Source organism: Anabrus simplex, chromosome 1 (assembly GCF_040414725.1).
Source record: "Anabrus simplex isolate iqAnaSimp1 chromosome 1, ASM4041472v1, whole genome shotgun sequence".
NCBI classification, from domain to species: domain Eukaryota; kingdom Metazoa; phylum Arthropoda; class Insecta; order Orthoptera; family Tettigoniidae; genus Anabrus; species Anabrus simplex.
Window position 1 is genome coordinate 1114909291 of NC_090265.1, and position 21083 is coordinate 1114930373.

The window sequence follows — 21083 nt, forward strand, 5'->3', positions numbered from 1 at the left end:
GCCAGTCCCTGCTATGAATGGTGTGAAAATATTGCTCATAGGGTCAGTTAGTGCATGCATTTCAGTGGGCTTGGCAGACTGATATGTAATAGCAACTTCTGGCTCGGTGAGGAAAGCAACGGGAAACTACCTCACTCCTCCTTTCCCTAGTACGCCTATTCAGTGATGCCTAGGCCATCTATGACAGCTGATGGCAGAACTGTTGAGGATCCAACCAGCCTTCGGGCTGAGGACTAATCATCATCACTATTATCGTTATCACTAATTATACACATATCACCAGACTAGCAGATTTATTTATTCAGTGTGTGTGTGTATGTATGTACAACCCCTGTCCCGTTTCACTATGGAGTAGGGTAAGAAGTGAGATGAATCATCGTAGGGAGGTTTTACGATCGGATGCCCTTCCTGACGTCAACCTCATCAGAGGAGTTAATGAGATGAAATGAATGGCGTGATAAATGATAGTATGAAGGGAGAAGGTGAAACCCCGTGCCGGCGCATAGCCTACTCCTGTCGAATAGCATCCAGGTGTCTGTCCAAGGCTCTACGTCCCCATCCCAAACACGAATCTTTTTTTCTATCTGCTTTACGTCGCACCGACACAAATATGTCTTATGGTGACGATGGGATAGGAATCGACCGTGGACTTAACTAAGGCACAGTCCCAGTACTTGCCTGATGTGAAAATGGGAAACCTCGCAAAACCATCTTCAGGACTGCCAGTGGAGTGTTGCGAGCACACTACCTCTGTGACCCAAACCGCACAGCCATTTGCTTGGTGACAGTGCCATATGTCCTGACTCCAAATGAGCACTGTGGAGAGGTTTGGAATTTAGTCCAGACTTTTTTCACGCAGCCTAGTGATTATAAATTGTATACCACCATCTCCCCAATCTTGCCGGTCAACTGATGGGGACATTTTTTCGACCAACGGGACTCGAACCTGATTTAATTATACAGTATATATTTTATTTATTTATTTATTTATTTATTTATTTATTTATTTATTTATTTATTTATTTATTTATTTATTTATTTATTTATTTATTTAACCACCACCAAGTGCGCTATCTAAAACTGGACGTTGGTGATCCATTGTTCAATTATAGGCCAAGAGCCTGAGCTAGAGTTTACATGAGGTAATGTGGTCAGTTCCATTCTTCTCCTCCTCTAGCTAACAGCACATGGATACCTATCCAAGTGCTGAAACGGCCAACGTTGCGTAACTTCGGAAATCTCACGGGACCCGGTAGTTCAACATGGTTACCCCATTTGAATTTATTTTTAGTAATTCATCAATTCACCGAGTGTGGCTAAAATAATTCAGTCATGGGAGGCAATGTAATGTCAATTATGACTGAACTATTGTACATTAACTTAATTAGGTTCAATTTCATTATATGAAACTTCCAGGGAAATTATAATGGCTCATTTCATTGTGTAAGCATGGTTATTACAAATAATATCAATGTTATCCCTTGTCATCCTCCACAGAACACGTTACTGACGTTACGAATGTGCCATATAGGTCATTACACCTAAAGATCACCTAAATACCAGAAGTTTATAAATATTGCATAATGTTTCCAGTTCTCAGTAATAAGACAAAAACTATTAACGATATCATGTAGACGATGAAATGACTTACACTTGAGAGGTTGTGGCATGTTGTGTAGATGAGTCGTCTCATCACCGCCAACCGCACCTGTAGGATAGAAAAGATTATGTTAAGTACAAACAGATATGAGTAGTACATAAATAAACAGCAGTGAATATTAGATGTGAAGAAAATGTTACTTTAATGGATAATAAAATGAAAACCAATTAATGCGGTATGAACACTACCGTGTGTAGTTTTACTGCGTAATATCTTTTTCTCCTCCCGCTATATTTACTTTAATAGCTAGAAAAAGGAAACTGTACTACTGAATGATGAAGGAACTCTACCATGAGTAGTTTTATTCTGTAATTTATTTTTTCTTCCCAGCAAATTTGCTCGTTCTTTTATGTCAACACAGGGCTATTTCAATATTTTACCTGTAAGTCTACTAATCAAAAACTTAACTCAGGACATTCTAGAAGTAAATCTATTTAGTTCAGGTATTCTAGAGTTAAAATATCACAAATATTATTCCACTATGGATGTCAGATTTATTTATCAATACCTGTAAAATCTAGAGAATTACAGAATCTTAGAGACCACAATTAGCTTCAAGGGGAAATGTAATTCATGCAGAATTCTGTATTACTTGTATTCCAACTAATTTCCTCATAAGAAAGTTATCACAAGTAATTTGAGTGTAACAGACATATATGAGTCAAAAATTCAGGAACAGATTCCTCACAGGTAGAAAAGAAAACTGTGTTATTTTAGCACGGATGAGGAAAAAATATCTAAGTTATCAGATTTCTAGAATTAATTATATATTCAGGCATATGGTGCATATTTTCAATATTTGATTTAAGGAATGTCAAAATACTATATAATACAGTAATTTCAGCAAATAATCTTAATTACACAGACTATATCATTACAGTCTGATAACTCAAAGCTAACCCTTTCTTGACCCATGTTAAATTAAGTGTTTCTATGAATATGAGAAACCATTTCTTCAAAATAATTTTAATAATGTTTACATCCTGCAATTTGCTTTAACATATTACATAACGTGCAAAAAGATGGCAAGCTAGAAATAGGAGAGTCAGATCTATCAAAAATATGTCAGCAAAGAGAATGTACTCATAAATAATTACATAAACGGTATATACTGTGGACCCTCGTATTGCAGTATTTGGCGATATCCCTTATCTAGCTTGAGATAATCCCGGAGCAGATCGACGTCTTTGAATTCATTTTGAGAATTTATATCAAGATCAGTTCAGAGATAACAGTTTTCTTCATGTTTAAGTCTTCAGGTTGGCTATTGAAATGAATGTCAATTGTAGAAAGGTTGTTATGTTAATACGGTTTATTACTTCAGTAGGTGGTCAGATCGTAAATTTCTTCTTACGATTAGTCTATGCCAGTGAGGAAAAATGAAATGATGTTAAAAATGTAAAAGGAGAGAAATTAAATCCAACAAATACCAATAATGTATTGGTACTTTCGACAATCTCGGCCGATCTGTAGAGCGGGTGTCGAAAAATATAATTTTTAGTTCCTAAGAATTTTGACGACCTTCAGTGGCATTTTACTGAACTCCGCAACACATAGCTTGGTGTTGGTTTTCTAATATGATTGCTGCCCAACCAGCAGGTACCAGATTGGGGCGTGGTCAGCGTGACGATATCGTCAACCGTACTGCTTGGCTTTCGTGACCAGAGGTATTTTACTGAAATGTATTTTAAAAGATGTGTCTAGAGTCTGCACTCATTATCTCGCTGAATGTTCATTTCGTCCTTTTTTCACGCTAAAATAGCTAAAATAAACGTGCTCCTTAAAGGTAGATGATCCTTACAACAAGGCAAGCAGATCATCCTCGTATTATTTACGACAATGATAAATAGTATAAAATTTAACGTTTACAATATTGTTCAAACGCCTTTATTTTTGGTTTTCGTTTCATACATTTTAGCAACGTATTTAATTGCATGTCCGCCTCTGTGGTTAGTGGTTAGCGTGATTAGCTGTCACCCCCTGGAGGCCCGAGTTCAATTCTAGGCTCTGCCACGAAATTTGAGAAGTGATAAGAGGGCCACTCAGCCTCGGGAGGTCAACTGAGTGGGGGTGGGTTCCCACTTCAGCCATCCTCGAAGTGGTTTTCAGTGTTTTCCCACTTCTTTTCCAGGAAAATGCCAGGATGGTACCTAACGGCCACTTCCTTCCCTCTTCGTTATCTATCCCTTCCAATCTTCCCATTTCTCCACAAGGCCCCTGCTCAGCATAGCAGGTGAGACCACCTAGGTGAAGTACTGGTCCTCCTTCCCAGTTGTATCCTCCGACCCAAAGTCTCACGCTCCAGGACACTGCCCTTGAGGCGGTAGAGGTGGGATCCCTCGCTGAGTCCGAAGGAAAAACCAACCCTGGAGGGTAAACAGATAACAAAGAAGAAGATTTAATTGCATTAACTTCCAGAAATGTAGTAAGCTACGAATTTTTCCCTTTGCGTTGCATTGGTTAAGTAGTCCTCAATTTGGAAACTTTCCGTTGCTTCCAAAGACACGGTACTTACGTACTAAACAAGTGAATATTTTCTGTAAGAATCTCTTGCTTGATATTGCTCCTAGTATGTTTTGTAGTGTTTTGTATATGAAGATTCTTCTAGACATAGTAAAGTTGCAGTTCTTCCAGGGCCGTAAAGTACTGTACATCACCGTTATATATTATATTGAACTATTCCAGTTACAGCCAATGTCGCCAGCAGTAAAAAATGCCTGCGTTCTCCACGACTAATCCCGGGCCCGAGCGTGGCAAATGCCAGACCCGCGAGGAACGAATCAGATTGTGCGAGACGGCATATATTGTTGCCCCATCTCGCTCCGTTCTGGCTGTTGTCAGCGTTAAGACAAGCGAGGCTTCTGCTTCAACCAGGAATAAATCAAGGTTGGTGCAACTCCTAATCAAAGCATAAAATTTACAATTGTATGGACGCTATAGATAGGAGTAGACCAGCTGGTTGCATCAAAGCATTCCCACAGGCCACAGTAGCTATTATCCATGGACTTAGGACCATCGTCCCACCCACCCACAAGTATTTCCCCTAATCCCTGATGTACAGTACCCGCCAAACTGCTATTTCAGAAATTCATCTTGATCATTTTCCAAAGCAAAAGAAGTTTGGTCACTGTCCTTAAGGTATTTGCAGATATACTTGATAGATTTCACACATGGATATGGTTTGAAAGGTTCTGGTTAAAACGGGCGAATGTGGCACAACCCACCTATTATCTATTTCAGTGGCCCGTCCATTCAACGTAATGTGAGTGGTGAAGCCTAAAAAAGCCATTAGTTAGGTGGATTCTAAATATGCAGATTCATTGGAATATGTCCAGTAGTTTTCAAGTTACAAGAAATCCCCTCCACGTGCACTTGCGTTTGGGCTATGTCCGCCTGAACTTAGACTGTAAATCATTTCCTTATTAATAGTCCTATCGAAAACATATGCATGAGAAAAGAATTAGAAATAGATCTCCATTAAGGTCGGTAGACTTCCATTAATACTGATCATGGATATTTGGTTGAGATTAAAATCAATCCGGAGATAGTGGGTTCGAACCCCACTGTCGACAGCCCTGAAGATGATTTTCCGTGGTTTCCCATTTTCACACCAGGCAAATGCCGGGTCTGTATCTTAATTAAGGCCACGGCCGCTTCCTTCCACTTCCTAGGCCTTTCCTATCCCATCGTCGCCATAAGACATATCTGTGTCGGTACGACGTAAAGCAAATAGCAAGAAAAAAAATAGCGAGATTAAAATCACGGTTTTGGTCGCCCTGTACAGTAAATACCAATTCATTCAGGGATTTTGAAATGGTGTGGACCCAAAATCTACCCTTTTGATAGGCGGGTTCGAAATATGAAGTTAGTCGAGTAGTTTTTCAGTTATAAGAGCTCAAACAAAGAGACACCAAAGCTAAAAAAAAAAAGCTGTAGACCGACATTATTTCGCCTGAAATGGATAACTATTAGAAAATGTTGCGAAAATAAGCGACGACACACGGTCGTTAATATATTATTCATATAGTTTCAAAATCCGATTGCACCTGGGTGAGGAGGCGCAAGTGTTCGTTTATCGTAGTGGGGAGACGACAGCGGGGTGAGCAGTGGGAACTACATGTAGTATGGTAATCACATGAGTCCCACCTCACCGAGAGAACAATATTGCTTTTTGATTTTGAGTGCTACAAAAGCAAATCCAATAGAGAGAATTCATCAGAATGGAGTACTAAATAATACTCTAGGCCCACAACAAATATAAATCCACGGAACGTTAGAACGAAAGGAACCACTGTATAATCAAGAACTGATTGACTGCCTAATACACTGTGAAGTCACAGATTTAGAGTGCCTAGTGACACAGCCGGAGGCAAACAAGCAGTAGTTCCTGTTATAGCAAAGTAGTTTGATCACATAATGCCACTTTCTTCTCCTTGGTGCCATAGTCAGAATCTGGACGATGATGATCTAATTAGTGCCCTGCAGCTTCAGTCAAGAGATCACTGAACTGGAGCGGTTCCTTTCCACTGCTCTGTCTGCCGCAAACTCAAGAGTCTGGATCACGCTTTACCAGACCATACCAAGAACCCCTCAGGGTCTCAACATTTATGAGACTTTGTAGCAATTATGGGGCCACAGTTACTCTGATGTTGCTTCTTGTGCTAAGCTCCTCACTTCCACCTTTTCACCTCAACTCATATTCCCTCTCAACCGCTATGAATGCGGATTTCACAGAATTTCCAATTCGAAAACCTCATTCTTCCGGGGTTCGGAAATCCTCTTCTCTTTGGGGGTTCGATCCACGCTCGGTCCGGTTGTATTTCAAATACGCGAGACAGGTGTCGGTAGATGTACTGGCACATAAAAGAACTAATGTAGAACAACATTGCGGCACCTAGGAGCCTCCGTAAAACACTAAAAGTAGTCAGAGGAACGTAAACAGTTATTATTATTATTATTATTATTATTATTATTATTATTATTATTATTATTATTATTATTATTGGGTTTTCCGGTTAGAGTTGATAAATGCAGATAATCTTATTGTTCTACCCCTGAAAGCTTCTACCATTTAAGCACAGGAGATAAATGAACCTCCTGCTTACATCGACGTTTGGAAGATGATAATGCATTGGCTAATGAATAGCGATGTAAAGGAGGTGCAGCCCATCGAAATTTAACTCTGGCACTGCTCTTAGCATATGTAGTGGTGTTCCTGCACTGCAGCTTACTGCAGTAGCTCCATTTTTGTAAATTTGTCCGTCTCGTGCCGACTTCTTAAGTCCTAAGGAAGATGGATTGTTTATAATTGACATCACTGACTGGAACTCAGTTTGTGTGCCTCACTACGTAATTAAGAGAGGACTTGATTCCCTTAATAAATTTCACACAACGTATCCCATGTACTTCTGCAGATTGTGAACGTGGATACACGTTTCTTCACTTATGTTTCTGAAAAGTCATGGACCATCTTTCAGAGACTGGGATCCAACGCTACATGTAATATCTTGGTTAAGGACACACTGTTCAGCAGTAAACATAAGAATTTTGGCAGCAAGTGAGACCAAGAACTCTAAGGAGTGTGAGGAAAATCCATCTTTTGGCATAAGTTACACGGAGCGAAAAGCGAAGAACTGAATATTAAACTCAGTCTGACAGTTTATCGTTCTCCTAACCAAGGGAATTGGCTGCCTACGATTAAAATCCCTCAACCCAGCCAGGAACAGAATCCAGGACCCCGAGGACCGAAGACGAAGCCGCTGACCACACAGCAGTGGAGATGGATAGTAGTTAAGTAAAACTCCAAGACTGCATTTTGCTTTTCGATAATTAACGAGAAACCCAGTTTGCTCAAGAATGACAAGTTTAAGTCATACCCGCAGCCCTCTGACATTCGGTGAAGAGGAGAATTATACTCTCTCCGTGGGATGGGAGGTAACTGCATTGAATTAGACACGCTCCAGTTTATCATCTGACATTCAAGATGAATCAGCGCAATAACAGTCTTGAGATTCGGAGCTTTTAAAGCGATGCCCTGTATTTCGAAGGGGATTAAAATGATGGCGTGTGCCGATCTTTCCAGTTGATGCCCATGAGTGACCTGCTTGCCTGAGAGGATGTGGCCCCACTGAGGATGAAATTTAATATTGAAGACGACACAAATACTCAGTCCCCGAGCCAGAGAATATAACCAATAAAGGTTAAAATCCCCGACCTGACCGGAAATCGAACCCAGAACCTCTTGGACCAAAGGCCAGCGTGGTGACCCGTTAGCCACGGAACCGAGCTTGAATGGGACAGAACAACTCAAAACGGCCGTGTAAATTAGTACAAAATATAATGGCATACCCGATATGAGACATAAAGGCCTCTTTTTCTAATGCTTCTACTAATCATACAGACCCAAGTGAAATCTAGTGGTTAGCCCTATACCTACCTTTATCACACTGAATTAACCTGGATCTTCGTTGAAGGCTGAATGAGTGCCATGGCTTGTGCCTTTCCGTAAGTGGTAGGTCTTCTGACAGTGAATCGGACTCAAATCCTTTTGAGAGATGCAATCTCTATTTACGACCACGACTAGAAAATCGTCAAATGAGTAATAATAATAATAATAATAATAATAATAATAATAATAATAATAATAATAATAATAATAATAATAATAATAATAATAATAATAATAATAATAATAATCTACCGCTTTTCCCACGTCTGTGGGGTCGCGGATGCGAACTGTGTAGCACATGTGGATTTGGCATTGTTTACGGCGGTATGCTCTTCCTGACGCCAACCCTACGTGGAGGGATGTAATCACTATTGCGTGTTTCTGAGGTGGTTGGTAGTGTAGTGCGTTGTCTGAACATGAAGATGAAAGTGTTGGAACAAACACAAACACCCAGTCCCAGAGCTAGAAGAATTAATCACACGCGATTAAAATCCCGGACCCGGCCGGGAATCGAACCCGGAGCCCTCTGAACCTAAGTCCTCAATGGTGACCATTCAGCCAGTTTATTTATTTCTTCGTGTCAGAGGTACCAATAATAATAATAATAATAATAATAATAATAATAATAATAATAATAATAATAATAATAATAATGGGGAATATAAAACGTTCTAGTGATTCAAACGCCCGGAAGGTCTGAAAGTGATTATTATTAATAGTATTATTATTATCATTATTACTATACTAACAATTCAAGTGTCGCAACCGATTAGACGTTCGCATCCTCTGTTCAAAATTGCAGAATCCAAGTGTGGTACACAGAATCGTCATTTATACGGGCTAAGATGAAAAATATCGTATCAATACATTTTGTCGACATCGTTGTTGTTTCTTTTCGTCTGTAGAGCATGAAGTTTCCTGTCGTTTTGACGAGTACCTTAATCGGAAGAACTGACGTATATAAAATGGTGTTATTTTTCATTTCTTGGAATAAGTGTAAATAAGTTTAGATGCTACCGTGCTCATAACTAGTTCTCAATCGGCTGTCAGTTGTGTTGGTAGCGTAGCCTACATGTTTTTCTTCCGAAGGCCTAGAGCTGGATTACCACAAGATTTAATTCATGGTTCACTGGACTTCGTGAATGCAATTTAGGAGTAATTATGAAAGCATTAAATTCAGACATTCGGCTAGTGCATTGACACTTTGAAAATACACCACTCCATTGTCGGCAGGTTATATGCATAGTTTAAACAGAATATTTAATAGTTCCTGTGTTTGAAGTTACCTGCTAAGATATTATTATTATTATTATTATTATTATTATTATTATTATTATTATTATTATTATTATTATTATTGTGCAATCTGCTTTATGTCCCACCGGCACCAGATAGGACTTATGACGACGATGGGCTAGGAGTGGAAAGGAAGCGACCGTGTCCTTTACTAAGGTTTGCCTGGTGTGAAAAAGGGGAACCACGGAAAACCATCTTCAGGGCCGCTGAGAGTAGGATTCGAACCCACTATCACCCGAATTCAAGCTGACAGCTACGTGACTCAAATCGCACAGCCACTTGCTCATTATTTATTTATTTATTTATTTATTTATTTATTTATTTATTTATTTATTTATTTATTTATTTAAAATATGTTCCATTTCTGGCTGGAACTGTAAAAAAGCCTTAAGTTTCTAAATATGCTATGAATAGAAAAGTGCCTACATTCGAACCGTGGAAGGACAGAGAATTATTTTGAAAGATGCTGCAAAGCGGAAAGTATGAAGAAACTGTTCTAAACAGGAATGTTATAACGGAAAGTACTTCAGAGAGAGAGAGAATATTTTTCCTTTAACGCCCTGCCTAATTCTTCATCGGTGATAACCAGTGCGAGGGAATTTCACTGTGTTCATACTTTCACACCCCATTAATTTAGCAAGTTACTGAAGTATTCCAGAATAAAGTTTTATAACTGTATCGGGCAACTAAGTGAAGATGTCGTTTTTTTTCACTGCTTGTGTTCATCCACGATCCACCTTGGGCGGCCGCTACGAAAGTGAGCTCCTCTCTTGTGAATGGAAATGTTTGATCAGCCTGTACTTTAACTCGTCTGAGCGAGTATTGTTTTTATCATTTTTTCTTCCCATCGATGCCGTGTATTGCAGTAATTTAAATAAGCTATGCGTAGCTCCGAGCACTTAACCATAGCGCGATCAGCTGTTCAGCGGACCTTGATCTAACGCTAACATAAACAACAGCACCTCGTACCGCAAACTTGTCACTTGTCGCCCATCATTCAGCAGGCACCGACTGCGATGTGTGTCGATACACTCAGGCTGGCATTCTTATGTTTCAGATTTACTTTCCCACAGTCATGTTCCACACGATCACATGGTTTTCATGAGAACGCTATAAAATTATTTATTTATTTATTTATTTATTTATTTATGTATTTATTTATTTATTTATTTATTTTTATTTGATTTGATTTGCAGAAAGTCAACTACATAATATGACGCCTTAAATGCTACTACTTGCCCGCCTCTGTGATTAGCTACCACCGTGGGAAGCCCGTGTTCGATTCCCGCCTTTGAAACGAAATCTGAAAAGTGGTACGAGGGATGGAACGGGGCCCACTCGGCCTTGGTCAACTGTAGAGGGGTTTCGACTCCCACCTCAGCCACCCTCGAAGTGGTTTCCGTTGTTTTCGCTTCTCCTCCAGGTAAATGCCGGGATGGTACCTAACTTAAGGGCATGGCCGCTTCCTTCCACTTCCTTCTCTATCCCTTCCAATCTTCCTATCCCCCAAAAGACACCTGTTCGACATAGAAGGTGAGGCCGCCTGGGAGAGATACTGGTCCTCCTCTAAAGCTGTATTCCCCTGACCCTATGTCTCACGCACCAGGACATTGCCCTTGAGGCGGTAAAGGTGGGATCCCTCGCTGAGTACGAAGGAAAAACCAACCCTGGAGGGTAAACAGATTAAGAAAGAAAGAAAGAAAGAAAGAAAGAAAGAAAGAAAGAAAGAAAGAAATGCCACCACTCTCAGTCAATATTAAACCTTCTTTCTTGGGAACAGAAGACCAATGACTAACAGATTGCAAACCTTAAGTCGAGTATTATTATTATTATTATTATTATTATTATTATTATTATTATTATTATTATTATTATTATTATTATTATTATTATTATTATTATTATTATTATTATTATTATTATTATAGTGATGCATGGTGCTACAGCCCTGATGGGCCTTCGCCTAGCATGCGACCACTGAAAGCCTGTAGATTACGAAGTGGCACTCGGTTAACGCAACGATTCGTTTTGATCGTTATTCTCGGCTTTTCTAAATCGGGGCTGCTGTCACACCGTCAGATGTAGTTAGTGGGACGTAAAAAGCATTATTATTAAATAATAATTTAGTGTGATGAAAGCTAAGACACAACATTGTCAACATTTAAGCTAGTGCCTTATCCAAACCGGATATTGGCGATCACGTTAGTATCCCCAGTTAGGACAGGAACACAGGCATTTTGAACCGGAGACACAGTAATCTGCAGTAGGGTGGCTGATTATTTTTTGTTCCTCCTCCAACCAATCGCCTGTGAGCTATCCATACAAATAGTTACCAAGCCGAATGTTGATTAATTTCATCGTTTTGTCAGGATCTGATGTTTCAATATGGCTATATCACTGTCAATTCTTGCATTTAAGCATCCTCAAGTGCTACTGACAAAAGCTGGGATCGAATCTGTTACCTTGGACGCAGAAGGTTAACGACTAATCTACTGCGTCGTTCAGGTTGCTTATTTATTTATTTATTTATTTATTTATTTATTTATTTATTTATTTATTTATTTATTTATTTATTTATTTATTTATTTATTTATTTATTTATTTCATGGGTCTGTTGAGGTCTGCTGAACATCCTTTGGGCTATGGACTTAACATATATACAAGTGAAAGATTAGGTACTGTTTTTTTACCACAGTAAGTCTGGTAAATATCTCAGCGAAAACAAGTTGAAATTTCTGCTGGCTGGCAAGGATGAGGAACACATTCTCGCAATTTTCGTTTTTCTTTACTTTCATTATACTTTCTTCTTTTACAATTTCCTTTACGTCGCACCCACACGGATACGTCTTATGGCGACGATGGTATAGGAAAGGGCTAGGAGTGGAAAGGAAACGACTGTGGCCTTAAATAGGGTGCAGCCCCATCCTTTGCACGACGTAAAATTGGAAAACCACGGGAAACCATCTTCAGAGCTGCCGACAGTGGGGTGTTCGAACCCACTACTTCCCGAATGCAAGCTCAAAGCTGCGTTATCCCCAATGTACATTAACGTTCAGCTCAATGGTTAAATGGTTAGCATACTGGAGTTTAGTCCAAGAGGTCACAGGTTCCATTCCCGGCTGCTTCAGCAATTTTAACTTTCATTAGGTAATTCCCCTTGCTCGGAAGCTGGATGTTCATGCCTTCTTCAGCATTAGCATCTGAATTTGGGCCCAATCCTCACAGACGCGCAGGTCGCCTATATGGCGTCAACTCTAAAGACCTGCGCCAGGCTTCTGCGGAGGCTACGCGCCTTTATTATTAACATAGTACATTAATTCATTTATTGTAATATATAAACCCTCCAGAGTGTTGCCTTAATTCAGTGTCTGTTATTTCATCCTTGATTCGATATTTGGCTAGAATTATGTTTATTTAGATGTTTCTGTGCATCGGAAATTACGCAGAATATATTTCAGTAAGGCTTCTGTTTTGAAGTCGTTTCCATTCTACGCATTCTTGACTTATTTCTGATAGTATGTGTTCAATGCCATAAGTTATATGCCGGAGGCTACACCCCTTTACTATTATCATTGTACATTAATTCATTTATTGTAATGTACAAACCCTTCAGAGTTGTAAGAAAGGCCTTACTAGCCAGCGCGTTATAGTGCTGACCACACAACACCTAATAATCTGCAGGCCTTCTGTCTGATCACCGGTCGCTTGGTAGGCTTGACCCTTCGCGCCTGTTGGTTTGTTCTCGCATATCCCATGAGCCGCATTTATCAAATCACTCTTTGTTTACCGTAAATGATCCTTCTACATACCTCTCAATTATAATAGCTTTGGCCTGGTCCGTAATCCAACAGTGGTTCTTGTTTAAAAGCCCCATACTTGCTATCAAAATACTGTGCATTTCATAGAGTAATCTTTGCTCTACCATTTTAGTTAGGTAGTGTTAGGTAATTCGAGTGTATTAACATACAGTTCTCCTTAATTTAAATATTTAAATTCAAATCAGAATTCCCACCTTATACGTGTTCTCTTTACAAGTATATACTTAGTGATGGTAACAATGTAAAGTACGCTTGATGTTCCATCAATTACTATCGATTGTAATGTATAATTTTCTCCTGAAAAGGAAAGTCCCTTATCTACCGGCCCTAACCTCTCCATTCAAGCACATTTAAATTGAAACCGACTGTGCCAGGATTCGATTCCATAACCTTCAACATTGCAAAGCTCGTCAAATTTACTAGAGGAAGGTGACCTGTTATTACCCAGTTCTAAATCAGTCAAATGACCAGGTGAGTTGGGCGTACGTTTAGGGACGTGCAGCTGTGAGGTTGCATCCGGGAGGTAGTGGGTTCGAACCCCACTGTCGGCACCCCTGAAGATGGTTTTTCGTGGTTTCCCATTTTCACACAAAGCAAATGCTTAATTAAGGCCACGGCTGCTTCCTTCCCACTCCTAGCCCTTTCCTGTCCCATCGGCGCCATAAGACCTATCCGTGCCGATGCGACGTAAAGCCAATTGTAAAAAAAATCAGTCAAATAAATCCCATCATCCAATGAAGTGATTATTTTACCCATTGACTCCTTGCCCTCAATATAAAATAAATAAATAAATAATAATAATCTTGTAGCTTTTAATTATCTTAAATCTCATCATAATCTAGGGTCCTACTACCTTTTTTGACGAATTCTTAACACACGGGCATGGCTTTTCATTATAGAAGCCAGGCAAGCATTCAGTAGATTTTGAACAGGCTTAATTGAAATGTAGTAATAGTTTCACCGCACTACCACGTCATCAATAATAATAATAAATTCTGAATTTAAATCTTGCAGTTCACCCCCACTGGAGGTGTGCCTGATAAGAGTTGCACCACCTCGGCATAAGGACACGAATTTACTTATTTTTTAAATCTTAAAATCACGTACAATTTTTCAGCTAATTACAAACAATTAAAAACATAATCTTTCATTTGATAAGTCTTTAGTAATAGGACAGCCATACTATCACTGAACTATGTCAATAATAATAATAATAATAATAATAATAATAATAATAATAATAATAATAATAATAATAATAATAATAATAAATGCGATGATGACGTTCAGCTACCTCCAGATATGCCAGGACGTTGTATACTTGTCATACGTCCATTTCCATTAAGTAACGAATAATTGGTATTAATGTGACTTACCGATGACCAGCGCCACGATGGAATGCATAGTTCACGAATGAGAGAATATCTCGTTAGAACCTGTGAGTCAACATGACTAAGTCACACGTTATTTTAATATTTGAGTTAACTACCGAGTTATGAAAAATGAACATGCAGCTATTAGAAATTGTCGTAAAGGGAAATATAGTCAAATGTATTGAAAATTCTAGTGCTATAATAAAAATAATAATAAACTGTAACTATTGGTTCTACGACCCACTAACTACTTTTTTAGGTTTTCGGAGTCGCCAATTTCAGAACTATTGTTATATTTCTCAATAATATGATTCTTCTAACATTTGACCATGTTAGATCGTATAAATATATGCATACATGCTAAAGGAACCGAAAACACTGAAAGAGAGTAAGGGATATTCGAAATTTAAATCAGTACTTCAATCAGTTCACTTCCTTAGATAAGTATCTCATACGACTTACAATATTCAGTTTTCTTCCGGTATTGAAATAATTTAGATAAATATCTACAACTTAAGAAAAATACTGTATTGTCCTGCAGCATTGTTGAATGAACACAAGCTAGACCGATGGAACAACATATCAAATCTCGTAATGATCAAATTAATTAATCGTCTAATTCCAAACACAGACTATTCTATTGTGGCAAAATTCGCAACACAGAAAGATGTTACAACAATAAATATAAGTAATAATATAAATATGTTAACGTTCGTAGCGCTCTTTCATTTTTTAGTTATGATTATCGATATGTGAGTGTGTACCATTTAAGAATTTTCACATTGATTGAAATAAAGTATATAATAATGTGTTCTGTTAATTGCTCACATTCTCAGTAGCTCAATAACAACCCTCTCTTAAAGTCGTACTCGCGACTGTGCTGGTGTAACGTTACATAATGATGTTAAAAGACAAACACCGTTCGTCGACCCTGATCCCAGGGGCTGACCACTCACCTGTGCTGCTTGAGGTTGTCCTGGCGTTTGAACGTCTTGCCGCAGGTCTCACATGTGAACGTGACGTCATCTTTGTGCGTGCGCTCGTGGATCATGAGGTTGTACGGCTTAGTGAAGCGACGCTGGCAGTACTTGCAGATAAACTCACACTTAGCACGCATCTTGCGCCGGAATTCGCGACGGTCGTCCGTCTCAATAGGCATTATGGCGAACATTGCCGTAGGGATGAATGGCGACAGCCGTGAGGACACCAGGACCTTGCCTACACGAAGTCAGGGTGACTGCGGGGGTGAAACACGGAAGAAACACGCACTGGTCTGCTCGCTCGCCTGGCTGTGCTGCCCCTTGCTGATCTTCACAACGCCACCACCATCACACGTCTGTCAGTGGCAGCGCCAACGCAACACAGATCTGGGAATAAGTGAAAGGAAATCATTAAAATACTCATCGTTTAAAGACTTGTTGAATCCGTGTTATATCTCTAGGCAAGAGGCGGGGGAGATGGAGTGGGACTCAGGGAGGGGAGAGGAGGAGTAGGGGATACGGTAGAGCATATGGCACAAAATCAAAGATTCACTGGTAGCAGGAACATCTATCATCAGACTGAACAATCACCTGCTTCCTCAACACTCATTTGTGAAACACGTGCCATTGAGCTTTCTTGGTCAAAGACTTCTTAAACTACTTAATACCACAACATATACAGTGAAAACCAGATATGCTCAAATGGTGAGGCACTTGACTTCTGACAGCAGGGCCGTGTGATCGAGCCTCAGAACGGTAAGTCGACTTCAGTGTCCTGCTTCCCTCCTTTCGGTACTACTCCTAAGTAGGACTTCTCTTATCAAGCAAGTTCGATGTGTGATATAACTTGCATTTTCCTAGTTCTATAATTGCACACACTTTAACACAACACTTATTTACATACCACAGACGTGATTGAAACGTGACTTTAAAGGACCAAGGTATCTAAACTTGGGAGTGTGGAGTTGTGACCAGGGGGATCCAAGCTGGGTCTGGCATTACTCCCACTTACTTGTTCCAGGCGTCTCACTTCCTCCGACTATACTAAGTCAGGTATTGTTATCTTTCTAGCCCTGTACTAATGGGTTTGCAGGGAGTATATAATTTCACACCCTGCGTAGCCCTTCCCTTCCTTTACCATTTCTCTTCCTTTACCCTTCTGAATAGAGTTAAAAGAGAATTGTTATCTATTTATATTTCCTCTTAAAACAGTAATCACCTAATTTTGCTCCTTTCCCCGAATTTTTATTCACTCCGCCCAGGCAAATAATAACATACTATCCTATTTTATGTGTGCAGATTCTCCTTCGTGCTTCACATTCAAATACAGTAGTAAGACTAGAAAAGTACCAAACAATAATCAAAATAACACAGCAAATCAAACAATATACATGAACAATAAAGTGCATAGGACTGATGACTCTGTTTTAAAACACCAAATGGTCTCATTGGTCATATCATAGAGCAATAATTACCTTTGAATTCATGAACAATAAGAATAAGAAACTTATACGTTTTAACAGGTTATAGTGGCCATGGGCCAAGGGCCGTAGCCGTGTTGAAACACCGGATCCCGTGAGATCTCCGAAGTTAAGCAACATTGGGCGTGGTCAAGATTTGGACGGGTTGCCACGCGCTGTTGGTGGGGGATAAGGGAATGGAGGAGCGGAAAGAAACTGGCCACCCTACCGTACGTAAACTCCGGCTCAGGCACACCTCTGCGGAAGCTCGGACCTGGCTTCGGGCAGAATACACCCTTACCTTAGTGGCCATGAAACCTCACATCTATTTCTGTAAGATAATAGTATTTACCGTGCACTGTATCTTTTAGAATGGGCTCTTTCAGACTACAGTCATTAATCATTGCCCCAGAGGAGTGCGACAGGCTTCGGCAGCCGGCAAAATTCCTATCCTCGCCGCTAGATGGGGGCTCCATTCATTCCATTCCTAACCCGGTCGAATTACTGGAAACAGGCTGTGGATTTTCATTTTCTTTCAGACGACAGGTATTAGCAATGGTAGTAACATCATTCCTCATGCAGCCAGCCCTTGCGATGAATGGTGTGAAATTGTTGCCCAACGGATTGTTTGTTGAGTGCATTTCAGTGGACTTGGCAGAATGATATGTAATAGCGCCTTCCTGCTCGGTAAAGAAAATAACGAGAAACTACCCTCACTCTTCGGTATGCCTTGCTTATTAATTAAATTAATGGCGTAGGGTCTCCGGAGAGGCCTGGTGCAGGTCGTCTTCTACTAGACGGCCTATTAGGCTACTTGCATGTCTGTGAAGATGAGGGCCCTACCTAGGATGATTTCTAATGTTGAATACGCCACACACACCCAGCCCCCGAGCCATCGGAATTAACCAATTAAGGTTAAAATCCCCGACCCGGCCGGAAATTGAACCCGAGACCTTCTTAACCGAAGGCCAGTACGCTGACCATTCAGCCAACGAGTCGGACGCCTTGGTTATGATAGTTGATGTTTTAACTGCTGGAGATCGAAACGGTCTTCAGGCTGAGGACTCAACAGCAATGGTCTTAAGAAACGCCAGGATGCCAGAATATTGCTGTGAAGAGGCCTCTTAATATCGCAATAAACTGTGCCTATAGACAGGTGTTGCCAAGAATTCAGTAGCATATGCAAGATAATGTACCGGAATTTGATTTCTTAACCTTGAGCTCAGGAAGTGAGAACATAACCAGTTGCGCTATACAGCTGGGCAACATAAAAGCGTGCAACGTTGACTATATTCCATGCCCTACTACATATACATAAAGAGTTATCCAGTAGCAATTTCACGCCTCGACGAGCACAGACTGTGACCTCTGTACTGTGTGTCGTGCGACCCGGAAGGCGAGACGATGATTCATTTAGCGCGATCAGAATGTCCTACTTCCTCGACACACATCCTCCCTACGTAATAGCGGGAGAAAGCTTCACACATGACACCAGCTTGAGAAATAAAAAGCAAAGGTTTCAAGGCCCCTTCGGGCAGGAATCGAACTTCGACCTCTTACTCACTTGTTCCTCTACGTGATATAGCTATAGTTCACCATACGTAGAACGAGCGGCACGAGACTTTGAATCTATAGTTCATCCCCAACTCAGTTGTTCATATTTTCATTTTGCTAGTAGCCGGGCTGAGTGGCTCAGACGGTTGAGGCGCTGACTTCTGACCCCAACTTGGTAGGTTCGATCCTGGCTCAGTCCGTTGGTATTTGAAGGTGCTCAAATACGTCAGCCTCGTGTCGGTAGATTTACTAGCACGCAAAAGAACTCCTGCGGGACAAAATTCCGGCACCTCGGCGTCTCCGAAAACCGTCAAGAGTAGTTCTGGGACGTACAAATTGTATTATTATTATTATTATTATTATTATTATTATTATTATTATTATTATTATTATTATTATTATTATTGATGATGATGCTTGTTGTTTTAAGGGGCCTAACATCGAAGGTCATCGGCCCAGATTATTATTATTATTATTATTATTATTATTATTATTATTATTATTATTATTATTATTATTATTATTATTATTATTATTATTATTATTATTATTGCTAGTGGTTTAACGTCTTACTGGCTCAGATAGGCAACGATAGGGTAGGAAAGCGGCCGTGGCCTTAACTAAGTTGCAGCCTCAGAATTTGCCAGGTGTGAAAATGAGAAACCACGGAAAACCATTTTTCAGGGCTGCCGACAGTGGGTTTCGAACCCATCTTCGCTCGGTGCATTCCATCGTAGCCAGCTAGCTCGATCTCAGATGAAGCGAAAACTCGCAGGGGAGTACTTGTATGGAAGCTAAAGCAATACATTGAAACACTTACTTTGGAATTCAGTGTAGATTCAGGAGACGAATAGGTTCGAACTTTTCCGACCTCGAAATGGTTTCCCGTTGTTTTCCATTTAATTTCCTTCTGAATCTCTGATTTTTTTCTAAATTTAACCTTATTTGCTTAATTATAAAAACGTATACCGTTACAGACGCTAAAATAACACGATGACTACCGACCGAGGTGGGCGTAAGGAAAGAGGCACGCAGCTGTAAGCTTGCATTCTGGAGATAGTGAGTTCGAACCCGACTGTCGGCAACTCTGAATATCGTTTTCCATGCTTTCCCATTTTACCACCGGGAAAATGCTGGGGCTGTACCTTAATTAAGGCCAACGCCACTTTTTTCCACTCCTAGCCCTTTCCTATCCCATCGTTTTCATAAGGCATATCTGTGTCGGTGCGACATAAAGCAACTTGTAAACAAAAACACACACAATAACTCGTTATACTGTGCATACAGTAGCAAGTTCACGGGGTTATAGGCCATGATATAGAATGCTCCAAATGAAAAAAATTAACGAGAAAAAGTTAAACTGTTGATAATATTTAAAAGAATTAACGTCACAGCCACTACCTTTCCAATCCTAGTCTTTTCCCATCACAGGGTCGTTAAAAACGTGTGACTTTAAACCCCCCTTAAGCAAAATGATTATACATTAGTCTGAAACATTATGAGGTAGGCCTACACTAGATAGTTCCCATTCTACTTGTTGGGCAGTGGAGTGCTTCGCGGGTTGCTGGCAAGCCCGGGGAAACCCCGCTCCCTGACTGGTATAAAGCACAGCACATGACGTGATCAAACTGGTTTAGTGACGCAGCATTTAAACTTCATTCGGCCAGTTTCTCTTGTTTCTTTCCCAGAACACTTACGGTATTACATTACTTCATTTGTTTGTAGAGAATTTAGGGATACACAAGTAAAATATTAGATCATCGGTGAGTTTACAAGACTACGACATATATTCTGAGCCTCGTGCCGAATAATATTGCGGTATCAGATGGATGATCGGATTAAATCCCTGCTGGACGTTCCAATGACGTATTCGATTGAATATTACTTTCCTTCTTTGTTTCTTTCCGAGTAAACTCTCTGACGATGTGGTCTGTAGAATGTCATGACTGCATGTCTGCTGTTACTATATTTCATCATATAAGGAACCTGAAACATTGTTTAGTCAGAACGTGAGAGGCCTGACTGATAACCCGTGTGATTGTATTTCCTGTCCTGAGTGTCTTCTTATACCACCGCTTTCTCAAATCTGGTCGGGACGCAGGTGCAAACTGCATAGAACATGTGAACTTGGCGCAGTTTTACGACCGAATACCCTTCTTATATGGAGAAGCGTACTCGCTGTTGCGTGTTTCTGTAGCGGTTGGTAATTTGCTGTGTTGTGTGTATGTGAAGAAGTGTGTACTGTTACAAAAACTAGTCCACAATCCAGTGGAATTAACCAAATGTGAATAAAATTGTCACCAAGACCTGTAACCGCTAACCATACCCTGACTTTCCTGAGTGTATTTGTAATAATTTAAATTGGTATTATATTATGAAAGAATTGGTCAAGAATCAGTCGTTATAAATACATGGAGAGCCTGGAAACAAACCCTGACCAACAGTTCAGACCTTAGTGCAAGGCGGCACCTGCAAGAATTGTCTGAGAAAAAAA

At 40.1% G+C, this 21083-nt stretch overlaps 1 protein-coding gene across 1 annotated transcript in view; it reads right to left on the bottom strand.

The window, feature by feature from the left end:
* drm (drumstick) overlaps positions 1 to 21083 on the bottom strand; it is a 195008-nt gene that overhangs the window by 5330 nt on the left and 168595 nt on the right. The window contains exons 3-4 of the mRNA XM_067150594.2: positions 15552 to 15962; positions 1652 to 1708 (exon numbers count right to left, since the gene is read on the bottom strand). Coding sequence (XP_067006695.1) covers positions 1693 to 1708; positions 15552 to 15766 — 231 coding nt within the window. The 5' untranslated portion in view covers positions 15767 to 15962 and the 3' untranslated portion in view covers positions 1652 to 1692. The remainder of the gene's footprint in view (positions 1 to 1651; positions 1709 to 15551; positions 15963 to 21083) is intronic.